Source organism: Panthera onca, chromosome F1 (genome assembly GCF_046562875.1).
Source record: "Panthera onca isolate mPanOnc1 chromosome F1, mPanOnc1 haplotype 2, whole genome shotgun sequence".
Lineage (NCBI taxonomy): Eukaryota > Metazoa > Chordata > Mammalia > Carnivora > Felidae > Panthera > Panthera onca.
The window spans coordinates 44,664,793-44,687,516 of record NC_138355.1 but is presented as its reverse complement, the minus strand read 5'-3'; the positions used below and the strand labels follow the sequence as shown (position 1 = coordinate 44,687,516).

The window sequence follows — 22,724 nt, the reverse complement described above, 5'->3', positions numbered from 1 at the left end:
CTCTGCCGTGCAGGCCCAAACGCCACCAGCTGGACCAGCCCACCGAGCTTCACCCTGCTCTTGTCCAGCGACCTCCATCGTTCCCCTGCCCGAACCCCCTCTATGCTCATGGTGACGGTGCATTCTTCCCGAGGAGGACGCAGCTGGGCGAGTAGAGGGGCAGGGCTGGAATCCCGTGGATCAGCTGTGGGTCATGCGGCAAAGCACATCAGCCTTCTGAGCCTTAGATCTGGTCAAGGGTATGGATCAAATAAGCACCTCGCCTGGCATCTGGTACACGGTGCCTGAGTCCGTCCTACCTCTCCAGTCCCCTTTCCTCTTCCGAGTTAATTTATGTCCTTCTGGCATCCAGTCGGGACGGGGATGTGCCAGGCCTGGGAGTCAGCAGCCGGGGCGAGGGGTGGGGGGCTGATAGTGGCCGGAGTGCCGTCACCTCGGCCTCACCTGCGTTACCTGAGCAGGTCTCAGTTCCTGCTCCTAAGAAGCGACGTTTCTGGAGCCACACAGCCCCGGTGGCTCCTGATGTGCCCTGAGACTTGGCGCGTGAGTCAGAGCAAGCTGATACCACAGAAATGAAAGGAGCCAGCCCTGTGATCTTGCTGTGATAATGAGCATTTTATGAGCTTCTCCCGTGGAACTTGGAAACGCATCAGAGAGGCAGGCTGCTCTCGGTCCCTGCGCTGGATGCTTGGGATTCCAGCACAAAGGGCCTTTGTGAATTTTCCCTCCCCTTCCACACACCTGCTGCTCCTAGGCTATTCTAGTGGCACCAGGGGGGAGGTAGGGGAGTCCTGCGAAAGCAGCCTTTCAGGGGAGGGGGATCTGGCCCCCCCCACCCCGTTCGAGAACTGTCTTGTGGTCTCGCAGAGGCCCCAGAGCAGCTCCTTGGGCACCACGACTGCTGGCTGGGTTCTGGGGGGGGGGGGGGGGGTCCCAGAGGGAGAGGTTAGAGCACATCATATTTCTCTTACGGCACAATTAACGATGGCTTCTGTTCGTTGAGTCCCGCGTGCCAGATAACGGCAAGCACGGTGTGTGCATACATTAACTTAATCCTCGTTAAGAACCCTGAGAGGGAGCGGTGTCCCCATTTTACAGACGAAAGAAAGGAAATGCGAGAAGGGTAGCTTACCTGGGGGCAGAGCGACGATTCGAGCCCAGGTTCCCCTCCACGAGTTACCCAGACGGAACCTTGTCCCGGGGACTATATGTGGTCTAGGGTAACTTTTCTCCCTCTTTCCTCCTGCTGGTGAGGAGAGCGGGGCCTACTGTGTATGAGTTGGGGTGTGGTGGGAAGGAGCTGGTGTCTATAACCAGGCAGGGCGAAGGGAAACTGGCGAGGGGGTGTGTGGGTCAAAATCCCCTGAAGGGACGCAGAGAAGAGCCACGATAATCCTCGGGCCTGGCGGGAAGTGTGGAAAGCGGAGGGATAAGGATCCTCAGCCTTGTCCCCCCACAGCAGGTGTCCAGCAGCTGACCCCGCAGGGGGGCTGGAGGTCCAGGGAGCCGGGAAAACAGATGGTGCTGGTTGGCCAGCAGGTTTCACCCGATGTCCTGGGTAGGGTCCCAGAGAGTATGTCCTGGAGAGATGTCCTGGGTAGGGTCCCCGAGAGTCCTCGGGGAGGGTCCCAGAGGGGAAGAACAGAGGCCTGCCTGAATAGAGAGGGGAGCCCATGGAGAGGGGAGGAGTCGGAGAGAAGATGAGGGGAGGGAGAAGGAATGGAGAGAGGAAACAGCCAAGGCAAGCCCACCCAGGAGGAGGGCTTCCTGCTTTGCACAACTTCAGAAACACTGTCAACAGTCACTCTTTCTACAAATGTGCCCCACACTCTGACGGCAAGGCGTTCCCTGCCATCCTCCTGGGCTGCCCGGCCCACGAGAGCTGGCTTCCTGCGTGAGCGAGGAGGAGGTGCTGCCTCTTCCAGGGAGTCTTCCGCTGGCTGACCACAGCCCGAGCCCTCCTGAGCGTCTGTGCTCACACAGTTAGCATTGCTAACATTACTGACGTTACTAGTTAACGTTACTAACTAGCCTCTTCAGGCTGCAAACTCTCTAGAAGGGGGTACGTGTTTGATTCGTCAACATAACCCTCACGCCTGGGAGTAAGGGAGCCACAGGGGGTGGAACGCTTGGTTGAGAGATGTTCTGTGACCCTCCCCTTCACCTTCAGAAAAGAGAGCTCCGCTACCCAGCCAGTAAGGTAGGCCTCTTCTGTCTGCTGGCCAGGCGATCCCAATAGGGCCAGCTGCCTCCAGCCCCAGGCCCTCCTCCCCCAGAGCCCCGCATCTACCTGCTGCCGGCAAGGGTGGTCCCCATGACTGTTTCTTTGTTCCCCCTCCCCCCCAGCACAGCTGATGCCGAGTGGTGGGGTTGGGGGGGCAGTGGTAACCTGCTGGCATCCTTGCTGGCCTGTGCGTGCATGGATGGGATACCTTGCAGCCCGGAGGCCTGAACAAATGGCATGCGAGGCCTGGGGCTTCCCAGGCCTTCCCAGTTGGGGAAGCCTTACCCATCACCCCTATGGACCACCCAGCCTGCCTGGCAGCTCAGCTTCCAGAGAGATCACTGCAGCTCTACTCTACCTGGGACCATAGAATGGAGTTCTGATCGGATCGACTTCCAGGAGATGCGTCTCTCCCTCTGCTAGCTGCTGGCCCCGGTGTCTTTTACGCCTAAAGGAGTGAGGTGGAACAGAGCCTGAATCCATGCCAGGAGAGCTGAGGGTTGGGCCCGTTTCTGGGGCACTGGCACAGGGAACAGGGCTCAGCCGCTGGGTAAGCCACTCCTCAAAGCACCCCAAGGCTTTCCAAATCGATGTCCTGGAAAAGAGGGAAGAGATGATCTTTTGGACCCTTGATGGCTCACCTTGCCCTCTCAGCTGTCCCCAATCTGTGTCACCTGTGTCACAGAACTTAGGACCTGGTTGGGGAGACAGGCCAGGGGAGATGGCTGAGAGAAGGAGCCAGTTCCCCACTGCCCCCATCCAGCCCCTGGGGGAACCTCTCTTGTGTCTGAGTTGCTCTGCTGTCATATTTCTCTCTGCTCGGCCCCACTGCCCTGGCTGCCCTGAGCAGCCCTTGCCTGCTCATCTCTCATCCTGGCTGCAGGGCCCCGAGTGCATCTCGCAGAGAAACCTTCCTGCCCTAGGCCTCCAAGGAGATGGAATTAGCTGTCAGAGAAGAGAGGGGTTTCCGAGGGGTCAGCGCGCCGGGCCCTGCAGGATTGATCCATTATGAATTATGGACGGCACATCCCACTCAGTCCCAGGGCTCCACAGCCAGAGAGGGGGTCCCTGCCTTCCTTCCCCGAGTCGGCCCCTTCTCTCTGGCGTCCCTTTAGCGTGAACTAATTTGACAGGTAGGTGCATTCCTTGTTCATATTACTTGGTTGCTTTTTTTAATGAATGGGGATTTTGTGCCCACCTCTCCCGTTAGAGAGCTCTCTGAGCAGGAGGGTCGTGCATTTTCCATCCGCTGGAGCCTGCCTAGAGGCCTGGACTGCCAAGTGATGCTCAGCGTGCAGGCGGCACTGTGACTGCTGATGGGTGGCAGAAGGAGGACCCAGGGGATGAGGGGAGAGGCGGTGCGAGCTCAGACTGCTCGCAGAGCACTTGGGCTGTGCGGTGCCCACACTGGCTCCACAGGAGGCCTGACCCCTCTCCTTCCCTTCTGGGTGGTTCGCCTCTGCTGTTGCTGCCTCTCTGGTGTCTCTTCTGCTTGAGCGCCCACCGGGCCGTCCCCGGGCCGGTCCCTGGCCAGGGGTGATCGGGAGTCTGTCCCATAGCCACTCCTGGATCCAGTTCGCCCCTCTGCCCAGAGCCCCACACCCGCAATCTATCCCAGGGCTCTGAATTCACACCCTCAGGCCGGCTCCCCGCCCTAGACCCCAGGCTCATCTCCTTCAAAACCACCTCGCACAGGACTTCCCAAATACCAACCCCCGCCCTTCAGATCCCCCGCCCCTGCTCAGCCCTGCATGCCCCACCCCTCCCCTCTCCAGCCTTGCCCAGCACCACGTGCCCTGCCCACCGGTTGTGCCGAGCTAGAGCCAGCCATGGACCTGCAGGACGTGTCGCCCGCCCGCCCTTCATCCCACCCCCACTCAGCCACAGGTCTCGCCTCCAGCACCTTCCGGACCACCCTGCCTTCAGAGCGCCTTCCTTGCTCTCTGTCGCCCCGGGGCACCGTGAGTGGCTCCTGCCTTGGCTCTGTGCATCACCTCTGCAGCCATTACCACTCTGTATTTTGATGATTTGTTTGGGTACCCACGCACCCCTGCACCAGGCCTTCTCTTCCCGGAGCCTGAGGTCCCCCGGCACCTGAAAGAAATGACTCTGAATTACTGAAGGAGTAGAATGAGGACTGATTGGACGTGGGCGGGCCCCGCGGGCAAAGGCTCACAAGTGAGGGGCAAGAAGATGGAGCGGGGGAGGGGGTGGGTGGGGAGAGGGGCGGTGCAGGCAGGGCAGAGGAGCAGCGTTGGAGGGAAATGAGAAAATAGGGCCCGATTCAGCCACGGAGGTAATAATGCTTTGAATATACAATGCACCCTTTCCCTGGCTGTCCCGTCGGCAGGCACCTTCTCACAGTGAGGAAAATAAACCTGTTTTCCTTAGGCCAAAGCCTGATTTGTTGATAGACCTTCTCAGCTTCCCAGGAGGCGGCAGTGGCTGTGCTGGGTGGGGAGGAGGCAGGCAAAGTAAAGGGTAAGGGAGAGAAACAGAGAAGGGAGGAGAGAGACAGGAGCGGGGGAGGAGAGGAAGAGAAAGCTCTTGTTCTGTGCACTGATTACTAATGTGGTGGAAATCTCAGCAGGTTCTGTGGGGAAGCATTTATTGTGCATGAGAAAGCAGGCAGTGTATTAAAGGAGCTGTCCCCAGGCTCCTGCAGCCAGCTAGAGGGAAGGGGCCAGGAAGGACAGGGCTGGCCAGGCTTTGGAGGCTGGCCCCGAAGCACCAAGGTGGAGAGGACAGAGGGCCTGAAATCTTGGCTCTGCCCTGGTCCCTGGTCACCCTAGGCCCTCTCACAAGGGGACAAGGCTCTTCTGCTCCCCAGGGGGCATTTCTCCCACTCAAGTCACAGACTCCTTCCTTGGGTGGGTGGTGGCGTTGACATGGTCACTGGGGCCCTTTCTCTGCCTTGCCGTGGAGGGAGGGGGCGGGGCGGCTGCATCCCACCCAGTCTTGGCATCAAAAGATGCCAAGAAGCTTCCGGGAGTTCCTGTCCCCGAGGGAGGGGCCATTCCTGGGAGGTGGTGGGTCTGGGCAGTGTGCAGATGTCGCGAGCGAGTGGGCCTGCCCCCGGAACTGTGCCCCGTCTGCACCAAGGGGAGCAGAGCAGCCCCCCCGCAGTGGGGGGCAGCTGTTCCCAGAATGTCATGGGGGGGGGGCCCTGAGACTCAGTAGCTGGCCTCATCTTTAAGCCCTATCTTCTCATGTCTTTGTCAAGAAAACAAAAGGACACGTGGCATCTCAGAGTCCCAGACTGTACCTTGGGGATCATCTAAACCAACCCTGTCATGGCCCAGAGAAGAGGAACAGAGAAGTGACTTGCCTGAGGCCACACAGCAGGGGAAGCTCCTGCGGGGCCCTTCTCACCTGTGCTCCAGTCTCCTTGGTGCTCCCAGCACGAGTGCTTAGGTGACCTGACCTTACCCCTCTGGGAGCAGCTCAGTCCCTGCTCCTTAAGCCCCAGCCCTGAGGGCTTTCCTGCTGTCACTCCTCCCCCAGCTCCTGTCTCCCTTCTTCCTCCCCTTCACTTCCCCATTTCCACTCATCACCCTCTCCAAGCTACCCGGTTCTTCCCCCTTAAAAGGTTACACTGGCTCTGATCACTGTCACCTTCCAGCGGGTGAATCGCACTTTGTCTCTTTCCTTCCCTGTGCTTTAGCATCTCGAACAGGGACACAAGGGGGGTAGGGGGACTTGAGCTCCTTGCAGAAGGACCCATGGCACCCCGGGTGAAATCCCGCAGGACCTTCATGCTCAGAACGGCGCTACCTCCGACCCCTCCCACCACCCGGCACTGGCTGCTCCCCTCGGGCCTCCCCTGTGGACCCACTTGCCCTGCCGGCTTCTTTCCGTGCAGAGCCCGGTGGTTCCCTCGCTTCTTATGCTGCAGCTGCCTGCTGGTCATGAAGGCCGGGGCTCAACCGTCACCACCTCTGAGAGGCCCTCCTTGACTACATTTTCTTTCTTTTTTAAATTTATTATTTGAGAGAGAGAGAGAGAGAGAGAGAGAAAGAGAGAGAGAGAGAGAGAGAGAGAGCAAGTGAGGAAGGGGCAGAGAGAGAGTTGGGGGAGAGAGAGAATCCTAAGCAGGCTCCCCACCGTCAGTGCAGAGCCCAATGTGGGGCTCGAACCCATGAACTGTGAGATCATGACCTGGGCCAAAGTCTGATGCTTAACTGAGCCACCCAGGCGCCCCTTGACTACCTTTTCTAATGTCACTGGTCTCTACCATTAGTCTCTGCCACATCACCTTCATTCTGTTGCCTTCTAGCATCCGTCTTTGTCTGAATTATATTGTTTATCTGTTACTGTATGTCTATTCCATTACTGCCTGTCTCCCCCACTGAGAACAGGGACCTTGTCTGTCTTTATCATAATGTCCCTGGTGCTTGGCATTTAATAAAGGGTTGTTGTTCCAAGAGTCAACGGAGGGCACTGGAGACGGCCAACACTGAGGCAGGGGCTGGATCTATGTAAATATCGCTGGTGGGCCTCCGGGGTTCCTCCGCCACCCTGCCCAGAAGACTGAGTCTCGGGCTCCATGTGAGACCAGATGGAGAGCTAGGGGATCCGCATCAGCCTGGGTGATGGGGGAGTCGCGGCTGCTGGCTTCCCCAGTGGGGCGTGTCCCCTTTCTCCAGAGTGGTGTCTCTGCCGTATTTATTACTGCTTCTTCGCAGGCTGTCCTAGACGGTCCTAGACGGTACTCAGGAAGCAACAGACACCCACCCACCAGACCTTGCCCTGGGAATGGAGTGGTGGGAATTGGCTTGACAGTGGCTCAAAACAAAAAAACAAACAAACAAACAAACAAACAAATGCTTTCCCTCTTCCGGGATTCCAGGCACACGATGAATGAATGGTTCCTGAGCTCCAGAAAGGGCAGAAGCAGTCGCCCTAGTCTTCCAAAGCTGCGGTGTGCAAGAATGTGTGTGTGTGGGGGGGGGGGGTTGGGCAGAGAGGAAGAGAGGGGCCACGCCACCTCTCCCGGGGTTCCTATCTGCACTAGGATGAGACCAAAGCTCAGCGCCCCTCCTGGACACCCCCCCCCCCCTCCCGGGGCTAGTTGGGATTCTGTTTACTAATAAGGGAAGGAGCCTATTGTACTCGGGGTGGAAGGAGCGGAAAGAAATCCGTGAATAGGAGCTCTGGAGCCAAGAAGCCGGGCTCTGAGACAATAGATAGGAAGGGAGGGGGTGTGACAAGATCTGCATTGGAAAGGCTCGGAGGAGAAATCCAGGTGTGCCTGGGCCCCCATCTGGGGGGGTGGGGGTGGGGGTGGGCTAGGAGAGGGAAGGGGCAGAAAATGAGCCATTTACAGTCCTATTTCTATAGCAGGTCTGCCTCCCCCGCGGCCCCGGAGCGCGCCCAGCATGTGTTTATTACGTGTGTTGTATGTGCAAGGCTCCCGGAGGAAGTGTGAGGTGATGGTGTTTTAGCAGCTGTGCTAGACCCCCAGCACCGATCCAGGAGGGCCGAGGGCTTTGCAGTCATTTCCATTCTGCCCTACTTGTGTGACCTTGAACAAGGAACTTAACGCCTCTGAGCTCTTCTATAAAATGGGCAGTGCCCCACCTCATGGCTGCACTATGGGGACTGGATGTGGTAATCCATGCAACGCAGAGGGCTCGCACAGTTTCCTGCTGACGGGGGCGGGCTAGCTCGCATTTCCCGGACCTCTGGCTGTTCCTTAAAACCAGAGGAGATGGCCTTCTGCACCAGGTAAAGTCCTGCCTGGACACAGGGGCTTGGACCAAAGGACGCTGGGGAATCTCGGGGCCTGTGGAATATTGGATTTTTCTCACTTTCTCCTCTTTCTCTACCTTCCAGAATCTCTGCAGGGATGATGTCTTGATACACTGACTTTAAGAAAGACCTGATTTTCAGACCACCTTGTTCGAAAGGAGCAACATCCACCTCGGCAAGCTGATTTGAACCAAGTACATGGATGCTCTGAAAGACTTGAATCCCAGAAGACTACATTGTTTTTTTTTCTTCCGCTGCAGGGTGCCTTAGCTTGAAACATCTGAGTAACTGCTTAATACCTTCCTACTCTGCAGAATATTCCCAGCTTGGGGGCTGTTTGCATCTTTCTGGCCTGGTATTTTTCAGGACTACCCAGAGCCACTTCTAGGAGTCCCACCTCTCCTCTGCCCACCCCACTCCTCACTGCCCCCACCCCACCCTATAGCACTCCTCCAAAGGCCAAAGAGTCACCTGCCATTGCTTGTTTCTAAGGTTCAAACGTACCTTCCCACCTGTCTCCCAGGACACAGTCTCCTGGGGACTCCTTAGATTCCCCCAAAGAGGTGCCGGGCCCCAGGAGCCTGTCCTGGGATGCAGGGGCCCTTCTGGGGGAGACAGTGCCCCTCCTGAGCAGGCATGTTGGTGATCCTTTGGTGGGGGTATGCTGATTACATACCACGTGTGGCTCAAGGCCTGTAGCATCTTGTCAAGATGGGTCAGGACAGGTGTCCCTGTCAAAGGTTCCTCGGCCTGAGCGGGAGAGTCTGGATTGTTCCCTCGTCTGCAGGGATCAGAGGAGGGGCTCAGGAGGGCTTGCAGCTAAGTCAGCTTTTAGGGTCAGAGTGCAATTGACTTCGGATCAGAACTTGGGAGACGGGACATGTCCTGTGCTGCCTGTTTTCCGTCCTTGCTTCCCTTTCTTCTCATTCACCATTGGTACCTCCTCGTCGGTGCTGGTCGGTGCTGCAGCCAACAGCAGGGAAGGGTCTGGTCTTTGTTCTTGGACTAGGAATGGGATGGGGCTGTGGATACATACGAAACCCCTCGGGCTTGGCTATGCTTTGAGCAAGGGAGCTGGGGCCCAGGGAGTTCCCAGGGGAAGGTGGACAGAGTGGGGTGCTGGTGTGACCCACCACACGTCACACAGCTAGTCAGGGCCTGGGGCTGTGGACTCTCCTTCTAGTGTTCACTCCCTTGTACCACGGTCCCTTTGCAGGTGGCTGCAGCGGGAAACACTGCCCTTCCTCCTGTGTATGAACCGTGTGTTAGACATACAGCAAAGGCAAGGATTCTGGAAGGCAGGGCTGGGACCGCCAGGCCAGGAGAACACTAGAAGCTATTTGCTCTGGTGCCTGGGGCACAGAAGGGGACAAAGGGAAAGGAGACAGAGGGCTTGCAGGGGGAGGAGAGGAGGGGGAGAGTGTTGTGGGTGCATGCTTAGGGAGGTGTTTGCGGGGGGGGGGGGGGGGCGGGAGGTGTTCATGGGTGACCAGGGCCACAGGGTTGGCCAAGTCGGGGAGGGGTGCACAGGGTGGTCTAAAGACAAGGAGGCCTGAGTTTGGAGAGTTTATTTTAGTGCAGCAGGAAGAAGGTGGTCCCTTGGCGGCTGTGTCACCCCTGGAAGAGGAGGGAGACACGGGAGGGGTGGGGGGAAAAGCCACGTCCTCCCTCCATAGGGAGACCCTGGTTCAGGCTGGCAGCAACGGAGGGAGGGAGAGAGACAGTGGCTGCTGGACAAGGTGCAGCTGGGCCAGCTGGAGAGACAACCTTGAGAGAGAGGAGGGGCAAACCTGAGCTGGCGTGGAGCGTGGGGAGAGGGGAGGGGCGGACGGAGGAAGGAGAGGATGAGAGAGTTCCAGACGGCAGAGGGGGCGGGGCACAGCCCGGTCCACCTCCCGTCTGTCTGCCTCCCTCCTTCTGGCCAGAAGCAACAAGGGCGCAGACACGCAGACACGGGCATGTGGGTGCTGGGCCGCCCGCGCGCCTGCGGGGTGGGGGCAGAGATGGGGGGGCAGTGTGTCCTTGAGCCTTAGGGCTTCCCCGAGCTCAGATCCTCAGAGGCCACCGCCACCCCCTTACCTCGTGTGCTGCATCAGGGTTCCGGCCGGACTGCCTCGAGGCGGGCTCAGGACTCAGGCTCTGTGAGCGACTCCCATGTTTTCAGCCTGGGCGATGCTCTCCCGGTTCCTGCTTTTCAAGGAGCCCTTGGGGGCTGCTGAGCCAGGGGACCAATCCTTTGCTCCTGCAGCTGGGGATGAGATTTCGCGTTTCTCCTCCCGGGATTCCCAAGAAATGATGGCGATACTTCCTCCTCACCCTCAGTCTTGCTTTTCCTTTTCCTTTTTTCAAGTTTTATTTAGTTAAGTAATCTCTGCACCCTCCGTGGCGCTCGAACTCGCGACCCCGAGATTAACAGTCGCGTGCTCTTTGGTCTGAGCCAGCCAGGCGCCCCTGGTCTTGTTTTTTCTATATGTTGAGTCATCTTTCTCTTAAATCACTCAGCCTCCCATATTCTATCTGGAAACCAGAGATAATAATACCTTCCTCACAGAGTTGGTGGGACTGTAAATGAGATCCCATATATGAAAGAGCTCAGTAGAGTGCAAATTCACAGCGGAAGCATAAGAGATTATGATTCCCAGAGGGGACTAAAGGAAAAGGCAGGAGGAAGCAAGTCCAGGCGGGGTCAGGGGAGGAAGCCCTTCCTGGCGCCCTCCGTCAGTCCCTCCACCAGTCCCCTCTGGCCCTGACCTTGCCGTGGATCTGAGGGCGGGCAAGTGGAGGGGCGGTCACTGCAAACTCCCACTGCTGGGGTTCCCTGCCTGCCCCCCCATCCCCGCCTCCTCACAGGACAGGGCAGGACAGAAGTCTGAAGAGTGGGGGGGGGGGGGCGGGGGCGGGGCTTCTTCCTACAGCGCTGGCTGGATGGCCACCGAGGAGCCACCCGAGAGCAAGGGCCCTCACCAAGGTGGCCAAGGTTGAGCACAGGTGCCGATGGCCACTAACGACCCGGATGAGTGAGCCTTGGAAAGTCCTGCTCTTAGAAGACGTGGATTGGAAGCCAACCTCGGACTGCTCACCAGCAGTCGGTCCGGCAGTCAACGTGCCTCGGCCTCACTCTGCATAAAGTGGTGCTCTCTGCTCCCCTGCCGGGAGCCTGACCCTAATGCCTGTGGGTCCCTGAGAAGCCAGAGCCCCAGCTCCTTCTTGTTAAGATGTAACAGCTGCTGGGAGCCGGCTTGGATTTCTCTCCCTGCCCATCCCCTCTCCGGATTCCAGAGAGGCCTGGGGACAGATGCACCGTTTAGAATTTCTTCAGGGGGGCGGCCAGCAAGGGCATTCTTCCTATTCCTTGGGCTTCCCTTGCCCAAAATGGGAGATGAGCTGGGGGACAGCTGCACAGGCAGCAGGTCCCTGGGGAGATCCTTCCCGCCCAGGGTAGTAACACAGCCTCAGGAAAGAAACCCTCGGGAGCCGCCGCCTCCTTTGGCCTGGAGAGAGGTGCCTGCGCCGAAGGGAGGTACAAGAGCGGGACTTGGGACCCCGTGTCGGGAGGGACGCGGTTTTGAATCCCGGCCCCGCCACGTGCTGCTCTGTTCATTTGGGCCACCGCCTGTTGCCCTGTCCCCAGTGTGGAGATAAACATCCCTACTCTCTAGGGTTGTTGCTGGGGTTCAGTGATGTGCCTAATAGCTTCTATTACAGCATCTGGCCAATTCCAGAGCGCGGGGACTACTAGGCCCCTTCTCTGCCACAGAGCGGGGGTCAGATGACTTTCTGTACTCAGCACAGATTAACCTTGGGGCATGTGGGTATGATGTGGCTTCTAGCACAGAGGGGCCCCAGTTCTGGAAAGTTCTCTTTGGTTTTTTTTTTTTTTTTTTTGGTGTTTTTTTTCCCACACAGGGTTTCTTGCAGTTGGGGTCTTGAAGCTTTCAGGTGCGGTATGCCTAGGCCTTGTTGTAACCAAACAGAGAAGGACATGGAAGAGGATAGAACTGATGGATGAGAGAGAGAGAGCCCTCCCACTGTATCGAGCTCCTTAGAAGACGGAAGAGGAAGAGCCAGACTTCACTGTTCTGAAATTCCGCTGTTCTCTGCCGTTTTGAAAGGCAGGGAGCGATTGGCTGTTTTCCCAGCCTCAGTTGTGCCGGAATCCCTGGATCTCTAGGAGAGCGGGAGCCGGCAGCACAGGAAGCACGAGGGCACCCTCTCACCTTTAAGACTTCCCACTCCAAGGGGCGCCTGGGTGGCTCCGTCCGTTAAGCCTCCGTCTTCGGCGCGGGCCGTGATCTCGTGGTTCACGAGTTCGAGCCCTGCGTCGGGCTCTGGGCTGACAGCTCTGAGCCTGGAGCCTGCTTCGGACTCTGTGTCTCCCTCTCTCTCTCTCTCTCTGCCCCTTCCCCCACTCGTGCTCTGTCTCTCTCTCTCTGTCAAAAATACAATACAAAATATACGTTAAAAAAAATAAAAAAACTTCCCACTCCATTTGCAGCCCGTGAAATGTATCGAGTCTTGGTTCAGGCCTCAGCTAGCTACGTGAGCTCCACTAAGCACTTTATCTTCTGGAGTTCTTGATTTCTTCATCTGAAGAATGTGGCTAATAACCCCTGACTTGTCTGTGTACGGGACTGTCCTGAGGACCCAAAGAACTTGGAGAACTTTGAGCAGGTTCCCTTCCACGCAGGCCACAGACACATACCTGCCCAGCCGGACTCGGGGACCGTCCCCCCACCGCCACCTCGAGTGATTGCCGTGGCAACTGAGTGCCCGGCTAGCTCCCGCTCCTTGGTCTAGTTTCAGCTTAGATGTTGTTTCTTAAAGGTCTTCGGGCCTCAGACTGGGTCTCCCTCCTGTAAGCTCTCATAGCATTCTGCAGAATCCTCTTATCACGTGTGTCAGGAGTTGCATAGTGTGGTTGTGTGACCGTTTAGCATGTATCTTCGGTGCCAGACTCTAAGCTCCAGGAGGAAAAGGAGTACGTCTGTTGCACATCATCAGATCACCAGCATGTAACACAGTGCCTGGCACCGGGCAGGTAGGTGCTCGATAAAATCCTTGCTGGATGAAGGAGTCAATTGCCTGCCTCGACCCCCTTTTATCCTTCAGTCAACACCTGCTGCCAAGCGCCCATCTATTACGTCCCTCTTGCCCAACATCTCCTTATAAGGAGAAGGGCGACATCTCTCCTGTCTTCATGATTCAAGGAACAAGTCAGCTAGATCATAGTTGGCCTTCTTCCCATCTCCCATCACAGCAGACCTCGCCCAGAACCCAAGGCTGCAGGTGAGTAATTGCTAGTTATTTATTTATTTATCCTTGCGCAAGGCTGCCCTCTGGTGGTTAAACACGGAAGCGAGCACGGGAAGGATTGAACCGCCCCGGCTGAGCCGGGCTCAGAGGGTCCCCAGTGTGCCAGGAACAGGTAAGCGTTACAAGGAGGGCATCCAGGTGAAGATTCTTGTCAGTCTCCGTCCTTATTTTTTTTATTAAACATTTTTTTTAATGTTTTATTTATTTTTGAGACAGAGAGAGACAGAGCATGAGGAGGGGAGGGGCAGAGAGAGGGGGAGACACAGAATCCAAAGAGGCTCCAGGTTCTGAGCCGGCAGCACAGAGCCCGACGCGGGGCTCGAACTCACGAACCGCGAGATCATGACCTGAGCCGACGTCGGACGCTCCACCGACTGAGCCACCCAGGCGCCCCTAGTCTCCATCCTTATGAATGTCCCCCTCCAAATCTAACAGGAAGCCCTTGGCCTAGGAAGAGCAAGAAAATAAAGAAAGCCTCATAGAAACCCCACCCTACCCTGGTGGGCGACATAGCTATTCTGTCCTCAGTGGTGAGCTGGCAAATGTTTAACAACCATCTCTCTCTCTCTCTCTCTCTGAGAATCCCGATGTGTCGCGTTTACTGATTTCCATGGTAGAACTCTCACCATGACCGATTTCAAACTACCCATGTGATATCATTTGGAAGTGTTGTCGGGAAAAACAAGCACTAAGGGGCCCGTCACTGGATACTACATCACGGATGCGAGTAAGTTCAAGAACTTATTGCTTACTAGTAAAATAATTGGCAAGTCATGAGTTTGAGTATTTATTACATGTGCTTTCAACATCATATATCTAAATGCGAGCTTCTAATGTAATCCTGAATGAAAGCCCTGTTCGGCCACTGGCTTACAAAAGTCTGGGAAGTGTAATAATTGGTTCTGTAAGCCTCGTAGTAAGAGCTGGCTCCCGCATGCCATTGCTTCTCCCACTTCCCCCTTCTTTCTCTCCTCCTCCTCCTCCTCTTCCTCGTACATGACTTCCCGGCATTCTGTGTGGGTAGGACGGATGGCGAATACGGGAGTGAGCTTTGCTCCAGACGCTGCTATTTTCTGAGTCAGGAGCCATAAGGTGCTAAGGAAAGAGAATGAGAAAATGCAAATTTGGCTACTGCGGGACGCTTTCGCGTGTGTGTCTGTGTGCGTGTCTGTGTCCGTGTGCCCGCGTGTGTGTCCGTGTGTCTGTGTGTATGTCTATGTTTCCGCGTGCACGTCTATATGTCTGTGTGTGTGTGTGTGTGTGTGTGTATCTATGTGTGCATGCATGTGTGTGTGTGTGTGTGCGCGTGTGCAGCCCGTGGGGGCAGGGGGCGAGGGTGAGTTTTGCAACTGGATCAGGGGGCCGATTCCGGCCTGGATGACAGACCACCGCGTGGAGGCGAGGCCCGCACCCTTCCCGCCGCACGGGGAGCGGTGAGCTAGCAGCAGCGGCCGGTGGGGAGGCGAGGCAGGCAGAAGTAGGCGCTGGGGAAGAAGCCCAGGTTGATGGGATTGCCGTCTAGGCGGATGTCTTCCAGCTGCCTCCGGCTGTGTTTGTGCTCCTCAGTGTCACAGAAGGCGTCTTTCTGCATGGTCTCTATCATGTTATTCTGGAAAGAACACATTGACAGCTGCCAAACCTCCCCCTGGAGAGTCTGCCCCCAGGCAGCGCCGAAGGCACGGATCAATCCGCTCTCCCCACCAGCTCCCCTCTTGGGAGTGGAGAAACCGAGGCACATGAGGCCGAGGCCATGCAGCAAGCGGTGAGGAGAGAAGGCCTGTGGAGGATGGATGTGGAGAGCAGGGAGGGAGGAGGAGGAGGAGGAGGAGACAGAGGAAGGAACCAGCCGCTGGCGAGGTGGGGTGAAGGATGCTGAGGGACAGGAAGCATCTTCGGAAGGAAAGGAAGGCAGTCGCTCCGAGGCTGTGGGCGATGGCCTGGGCAAGACCTCTGCTCCAAGCCTCCAGTAAGCTCCCTGGGAAGGAGACCCCACCGCATTCTCAGGATGCCCCTGGGCTCTCTGCAGTGCTCTTGGTCTTGGGGAGGCTGCTTACCTGCAGGTGCAGTAAGCGCAGGCTGGGGGGCAGGGGCCCGGGGATGGAGTCCAGCAAGTTGTCAGCCAGGTAGAGGAACTGCAGCTTCTCTAGCCCCTGGGGAGGAGGCAGAGGGCATGGGAGGCTGGCAGGGGTCGTGGGACCTGGCAGTGACAGGTGCCCAGCGGGGCCCCAGTGTTCGCTGAGGGCCTCCTGAGCCTCAGCCACGTGTCAGGCTCGGGCCTGGGTGCTGCACGGGATGCCCAGTCTCTCGGGAGCTCACAGGCACTAACTCTCACCAGGGGCAGCAGGAGAGCTGCTGTCACTGAGGTCTGGCAGCTGGGGGAGCCTGCCGGAGCTGGTAATGAGGAGCAGCGAGGGGGAGGCGGGGGAGAGGGGGCGCGGACGGGGTGGGAGGGAGGACAAGGGGCCATCCCAGTTCAGCCTCAACTTTTCCCAAATGAGAAGTCTCCAAATCTGGTCCTGGAGTGGCTGTGAAGAGAATGTTCTGGAAACGTCTGGAGCGGCAGAGTGAGAGCCCAAAGCACACGTGAGGCAGGCTGAGCGGGTGCGTGTGGCAGAGCTGGGCGTGAGCCCCTCCTCGCGGCCTCTCTGGCACCACTCCTGGAGCTCTCAGAGCCTCGTTGAGGGGACAGTCGCAGGGGCCACGTTTGTGCCTCGGGTTTAGCCTTTCCCAGCACGAGTGGCCAGCCAGAGATCCATCAGATGGTCTCTCGCAAGCACTTGGTCAGAGAAAATCAGTTAGTAGTGGGCTTTTTTCCAAAGCCCACTTTTTTCCAAATTTTAGGTAGGGTTAGGGTTGGAGCCAGCACGATCTCAAGCCACAGCACAGCCTAGGTTTTAGGGGCGCAGGTGCTGCGGGGGCCGAGAGGCGAATGGGACAGACGTGCCGAGAGGCCATGTGCCGGAAGAGGCGGAGGGAGAGCTGCTGACTCTCATTTCTGGTGCCACCCCCCCTCCCCCATTTCCAGTAACAAGCCCATGAGGCCTGCATTTCCTTTTCCTGGAAGTTCTTGGGATGGCGTGTCATAAGACACCCTCTTCTGGAGTCAGAATCAGTTTCTTGAAACCAAAAAAAAAAAAAAAAAGTTTAATAAATGGGAACAGATGAAGAAAATGGGGTTCGATTTTCATACCCAGGATAGTGTTGGAGCAGGGACATCCCATGAGGGCAAGGGTGTGTGTGTGTGTGTGTGTGTGTGTGTGTGTGTGGTTGTGGGCATGCGTGGAAAGTGGTAAATGGAGAACTTTAGGCCCTGGCTCACCCTGAAGGCTTCGGGCTGTATTCCGGAGCTCTGGAGCCGGTTCAGGCGGACGTCCAGGACCTCGATGCCAGCGGGCAGCACGGGCAGAGCCGCCAGCTGGTTCTCTGGGAGGATCAGGTCCCGCAGGGCAGGCAGCAGGCGGAGGGCATCATCATCAATGGAGGAGATGGAATTGCTGGAAAGGTCGATCTTCTTCAGTTTTGCTATGGGGTACGGGGGAGGATACAGAAAGTCACGAGACGCGCTATCCTTCCTGGCCCTTGCTGGACCTACCTGTACCCTGCCCCATCCTTTTAAAGATAGGCAATGCCAGCCAGTTCTCCACCCGTGTGAGGTCCAAGCCAGAAGAAATGACGTGATAAACCAGGGCCTCCTGGGAAAGCCCTCAGATTCGGCCATACTTTCTCATGGAGTTCTGTCCTGTGGGGTGGCTGCCCATGGATATGGGTTTGGTAGAAACCTTTGTAGGGCAAGACCCAATAGGCCCACCAATCCTTAGACCCATCCCACCCCCACCCTTCACCATTAGTTGACGCGAAAGGACGCCATGGCCCAGAAGGCTATGGGATTTAGTGCTAGCATCTGGATTTGAGCCCAGGTTTCCTATCTGAGGCAGGGTATAAGGCATAGGAATAACATGCCTTAGAAATGTTAGCAATAGGAATAGGAATAAGTATAAGGCAGAAGGAAAACACGACAAACAAAAAATGGATAAATGGCGTCAGTGCTGTGGAGAATCGACGTAGCCTGGTCTTGTCCAGAGGCCAGGAGGGCACAGAGCTGTAGTGGCTGGGAATCCTGAAAATGGAGGCCTGATCCTATCTTCCCCTTCCCCGCTTTCCAGAGCTTTGGGGAGAACAAAGGTGGGCGGGTCACTTCTGTTATCCAACATCTTCAAGGAAAGGAATCAGGGAGACTTGGGGCTATTTCCATTTGGTAGCTGGGGAGACTGGAAACGAACAGGGAAAGGCTAACACAGGTGGGACGCTGTGTGACAGCTCGTGTGGCTGGGGCCCAGGCGGAGGGCCCGTGGGGTTCCCTCTGCCAGTCCTGCCCTCCTGCTGTGCCAGAGCATTACATACTCAGCCCTTTGAAGTCTCCAGCTCGGATCCGGCTGATGCGGTTGAAGCGGGCGTACAGGTAAGTGGTTGTCTTGGGGAGAGGCGGGATGCTCTCCAGGTCAGCATCGTCGCAGTACACAGAGGAACCAAGGCACACGCATACCAGACAGGTAGGCAGGCCTGGCTCAGCTGCAAGGCAGAACACAGGGAGACCCTTCTCAGACTGCCTTCAGCCTCCGGGACCGGCGGCCCTTGCCCCAGGGAGTGTCTGAGCCACGGCTAGAACTCAATGTCGCAATGCGCCGAGGCAGTGCCGTGGGCTGCCCCCGGCCCGGCCCTCAGCCCCCAACCTAAGAGGAGCAGATCCTCACCCCGTTGTCACCCAGTCTCGGCCCACTGGTCCTCTTATCAGGCCCCAATCCGATGCAGGTTTTCCCGGGCCTGTGTGGGTGTTTCTAGGACATCCATTGGTCTTTTTTCCATAGGGGCTCCTCTCTGGTCCCCAAAGGCACAATGAAGATAAACTAAAGGCAGAACTAGGCGAAATGGCTAATGGTTGCTGGTCCCGCCATCTGCCTTGTGGGCGAGGAGTTAGACACGTTCTGTCTGGCTCCGAGAAGCAGAATGAGGCCACGACGGAGTGGACAGTGCTTGCCTAGGATTCATTTCCCGTTCTTATGATGTCAGCATCCCAGGAAATAGCTCTCTCCTGTTCTCATGCCATGACCGGTGGTCATTAGACATTAGTCAGGCCTTCAAGCCCAAACTGGCTTTGAAAAGTTGGGACGGCTTTGCTGGCTCATACAACCGACTGGTGCAGGTAGTTTCCGTTACTCGCCACTACAAGAGATTACGGGAGACCACCGCTCATCCAACTCAAGGGCGAAATCTGTTAGCAGGGACACAGCCCCGAGATTAAGAGGCAGCTTTTCTTTGTAGGCAGTGACCACTATGGGGGGGAGCAGAGAGGACCTCAGGGCCCTTCTTAGCCCAAGGCCTTGAATGGCAGATCAAGCTGAGGCCTTTTATGGTCTTTTTAAGCCCGGGATGCTACAGCTCCGAGAGGTCATGGGTTCCTACTGATGCCCGGATACGCTAGATCCATCCAAGGCAAATATCTCAGGAGAACAGGGACCAGGGACAAGCAAGTCAGGAATTAACCGCATCCCTCCCCTGCTTCAGTTTGATCCCCAAAGAGTGTCAACCCCTTATTGTCAGACGTGCCGGTGTCCCAGTCTCCAGGAGGGCATCAGGGAGGGGAAGAGAGCTGCTAAGGGGGAATTTAGAGCCGAAAAGCAGTATGACTGCTTCATCTGCCCCCATGCCAAGTGACAGCCACAAAGTTATTTATTCTCCTCTACAGGCTTTTAATTGTCTCTAATCTAATTACCACTCAACCCGCTCCCCTAGTGATGCTGTTAATTAAGGTAGGGTGGCTTTGCTAGGAAGAGCAGAGTTCTTGCTTTTCTTTTTTCTTTTTCTTTTTTTTTTTGGCCTCCTATCCAGCAAAAAGCAGTAGGGACAGCTTACAGTAAAGGTTACAGTAAAGGTTAGCTTTTAACTCTCCCTTACAGTAAAGGTTAGCTCCCGACCCTTCCCTCCCTACCCCAACCACACTTTACTGTAGTAGCCCCAGGGCTGGGTCATGGCTATATGGCCTGTGACCTATGCGTACTGAGACCTGTGACCGTGAACTCACCGTGGCTGCTTGGGGAGCCTGGGAGGCCCAGCATAGTAGGCTTGGCCACGGTGGGCTTTGACGAGAGTGTCCTTGGATTCACCGTGCTCTGAGTGGAACCGATCCTGGTTGGAGGATCCAGGCTGGATCCTGCTTTGACCTGGAGACATAGCACGTAGCACACAGTAGGCCAGTTATTGACTTTGGACTCTACGGACCTCAGTGCCCGATTTCAAACTTACAAAGAGTCACTGTGGAGAAAAGGGGGAGGGAGGAAGGGAACTTCTTAAAGAGCATCTGGTCCAGTATCTTCCTTACATGGAGGAGGAAATGGGCCCAGAGAGGAGAGCACCAGGGATCAAGGAGGCGGCTGGTGGCCAAGCTGTCCAGAGCTGGAATCCGTGTCTCTGGGTCGCCCGGGCCGCCACGCTTCCTCTTGCTCAGCACTGACTGAGCTCACGCAGCCAACGGGTGCGGGCTGCAGATCAGCCCCTGCAAAGGCCAGGAAGTGCTGAGAAAGAACTTCAGACTAGAAGACGGAGCAGATGGGGTTTGGAGCTTCTTTTTCTAGCGAGAATATGAAGACGTCGCTGACTCCCACCCAGTGAGACATGGCTTATGGTCTTATGTGACGGCAGGCTACAGATGTATGACTTCTATGGGGGATCACGTCAGGTTTGCTAGAAGCCGACGAAGAAATTGAACTTTTGCCGTCCTCTTTCTTAGCATTATCTACGAGATAAGTTCCTATGGAGGGACAAGAATTTCCACCTCCTGGAGAAAGACGTGGAGGCTTGAGATGCCTGCACTGCGGGCAGCTGGAGAGGGGCCGGGCCCCGACACCCAGTTCTTACAGGGAACACAGTTGGTCTGCTGTGTGCTCCTTACCTCAGGGAGCTGGTCTTCATAGTCCATGAGCCCTTCATAGTCGCTCAGGTCAATGACCTCATCGTAGTTGTCCGGGTCAGGGACGTAGTTCCCCAGATCGAGGACCTCGTAAGAATCTCCTTCCTCGTTCGTCGGGTCTCTCCTCTTCCTCCCCTTTGGGGGAGAAGCTGTCCCTGCTTCTAGCAGCACCAGGGCCAGCAGGCTCAGGAAAGCCAGGAGCTTCATGGGGACCCTGGGAGGCAGTGGCAGCAGAAATGAGGAGGAGGTTAAATCACGTCGGAGCCCAGTCCTGGGGGACGGGCAGGAGGAGGGGCAGCCGCCCAAGAGGCAGGGTTCTCTCGGGAACGACTCACTTCCCACCCCCACACCTGCCGACTCCATGTCGTTATACACTCAGTGCATCTATTGCGTGTGCAAGCCCCCTAACGGCTGGGGCTCTGTCTAGGGGGCTTCTCCTGCCAGCCCCTCCCACCGCCACCCAACTTCAGTGCCTGTGGGCTCTCACACACGCTGAGTTTCGCTCACACAGGCACGTGTAGACACCTGGCAAAGGCTCGTTTACTCATCCCATGCAAGGCTCCCTGTCTGCACACCTCCCTACTGATTAGGCATACACTCGTGCATTTATACAAATGTCCTAACGACCACACGCGCAGAGTACCATCATTAGTCACCAAGCTAGGTTTAGAGAAATCCCATCATCAAGGAGCCTTGCGGCTTTTTATTTTATTTTATTTTTTTTTTAAATTTTTTTTTCAACGTTTTTTATTTTTATTTTTGGGACAGAGAGAGACAGAGCATGAACGGGGGAGGGGCAGAGAGAGAGGGAGACACAGAATTGGAAACAGGCTCCAGGCTCCGAGCCATCAGCCCAGAGCCTGACGCGGGGCTCGAACTCACAGACCGCGAGATCGTGACCTGGCTGAAGTCGGACGCTTAACCGACTGCGCCACCCAGGCGCCCCGACCTTGCGGCTTTTTAAAAGATCATGCCTCCATCACACATTTGCTCAACAAACATTTATGGGGTGTCCGTTATGTTCCGGGCACTGGACTCCTCTCTGGAGGTGCAGAGATAACTAAGGCACACCTGGCACGCTCAGAGTTCATGCTTTTAAAAACTGACATATAATGTAAAAAGAACGTTAGTTATAAAATATACTTCCTAAATGCAGCTTTTTTTTTTTTTTTTTTTTAATGCAGCTTTAAAAAAGAAAAACCTTTACTTGTTTGGAGAGAAAGAGAGAGAACATAAGTGGTGGCGGAGCAGAGAGAAAGGGGGCCAGGGGACCCGAAGCAGGCTCCCCGCCGACAGCAGTGAGCTCGACCTCAAGAACTGTGAGATCATGACCTGAGCCGAAGTCGAAGTCGGAAGCTCAACCGACTGAGCCTCCCCGGGGGCACCCCTAAATACAGCTTTTTAGAAACAAATGATCACGGGAACAGAAAGTGTTCCTTGCAGGTAGCTGGGGGGGCATGTACACATCTAGAGAGTTCCCTAGATGTCTGCGTGTGTGCACCAGTGATTACGTGCGTGCGTGATGAGCACGTAAGCAGAAGCGTCTGCGCGAGTTCCTGCACAGAGGCACAGACGGGTCAGGGAATGTGTGTGGTGCGGGTGTGAGGGAGCGGGCGTGTTTCTGATAGTGCAGCTGCAGAAGTATCTAGCACGTTCGTCTCCTTTGTTCATTTCAGCTGGGCCCAGGGTAAGCCCTCTGCAGTGGCAAGAATGATTTTTTTCATCAGAGCTTTTGCCCCCCGAACCCCAACGCCCAGCAGCCCCTTCCAACTTCTCTTGCCCAGAGGCTGAAACTCCCTCCATCCCCCTGCCCCCCCACCCCAGTCCCTCCCAGCCTGCACCACAGCCCCTCATTTGCATACCATTCTCACCTCAAACCTTGAACCTTACCCCACACAATGCTGTTTCCGAAGGAACAGAGCCTCGCAGCCTCCCGAGAAGTAGGGACTCTGCTGGAAAGGTCGTCTGCAGTGGGCCAGGGTAGACAGCGGGGCGCTGGCTGAGGCCAGCGTGTGGCCAATCAGACTTCTCTTCTTGCTGGTCTCCAGCTGTTCCCCCTTCTCTTTGCTCAGCGGGTCCCCCATCCTATTCCTTTGCTCGGTGGCTGGGAATTTCTCTCTCTCCCTCTACCTCCTCCACTGCCACCCCCACATGTACCGCCCCCCCCCCCCCCCCCCGCCACCTCCCACTCTCTTCTCTCCTCTTTCTCTGTCTGCTGCTTTTCTCCTTTCCAGGCCGCTCTGAGGGGGCTGGCAGTTCCAACTCCCTAAGGGAACAGACAGCAGGTGGGGGGAGCATTCAGAAGGATGGGGCTTGACTTTCTTGCTTTTTTCCAGATGGAACCCGAAGATTCAAAGAGGCTGAGTTAAGGCACTCTGACCACACCACCACCCACCACCTGGAGCCCCAACATGGGGCCATAACTGCCCAAAAGTCACCAGAGGGAGGCAGTTCAAAGAGAAGGTGAACGGG

General features: G+C 56.5%; 1 protein-coding gene across 2 annotated transcripts; it reads right to left on the bottom strand.

Annotated features, from left to right (window-relative positions):
• Positions 1-14,259: 14,259 nt before the first annotated feature.
• On the bottom strand, positions 14,260-22,356 carry OPTC (opticin). Of its 2 annotated transcripts, XM_060644160.3 has the most exons (8): positions 22,143-22,251; positions 20,235-20,466; positions 19,368-19,506; positions 17,690-17,857; positions 16,608-16,810; positions 15,343-15,438; positions 14,700-14,897; positions 14,260-14,383 (listed from the first exon to the last, which is right to left on the bottom strand). In XM_060644160.3, exons 2-7 carry the CDS (start codon positions 20,457-20,459, stop codon positions 14,727-14,729), a joined length of 1,002 nt encoding a protein of 333 aa, XP_060500143.3. In that variant the 5' UTR covers positions 20,460-20,466; positions 22,143-22,251; the 3' UTR covers positions 14,260-14,383; positions 14,700-14,726. The 2 variants fall into 2 exon arrangements, with proteins under 2 accessions (XP_060500143.3, XP_060500144.3); XM_060644161.3 differs by having other exon boundaries at positions 14,260-14,897; positions 22,143-22,356.
• Positions 22,357-22,724: the final 368 nt, after the last annotated feature.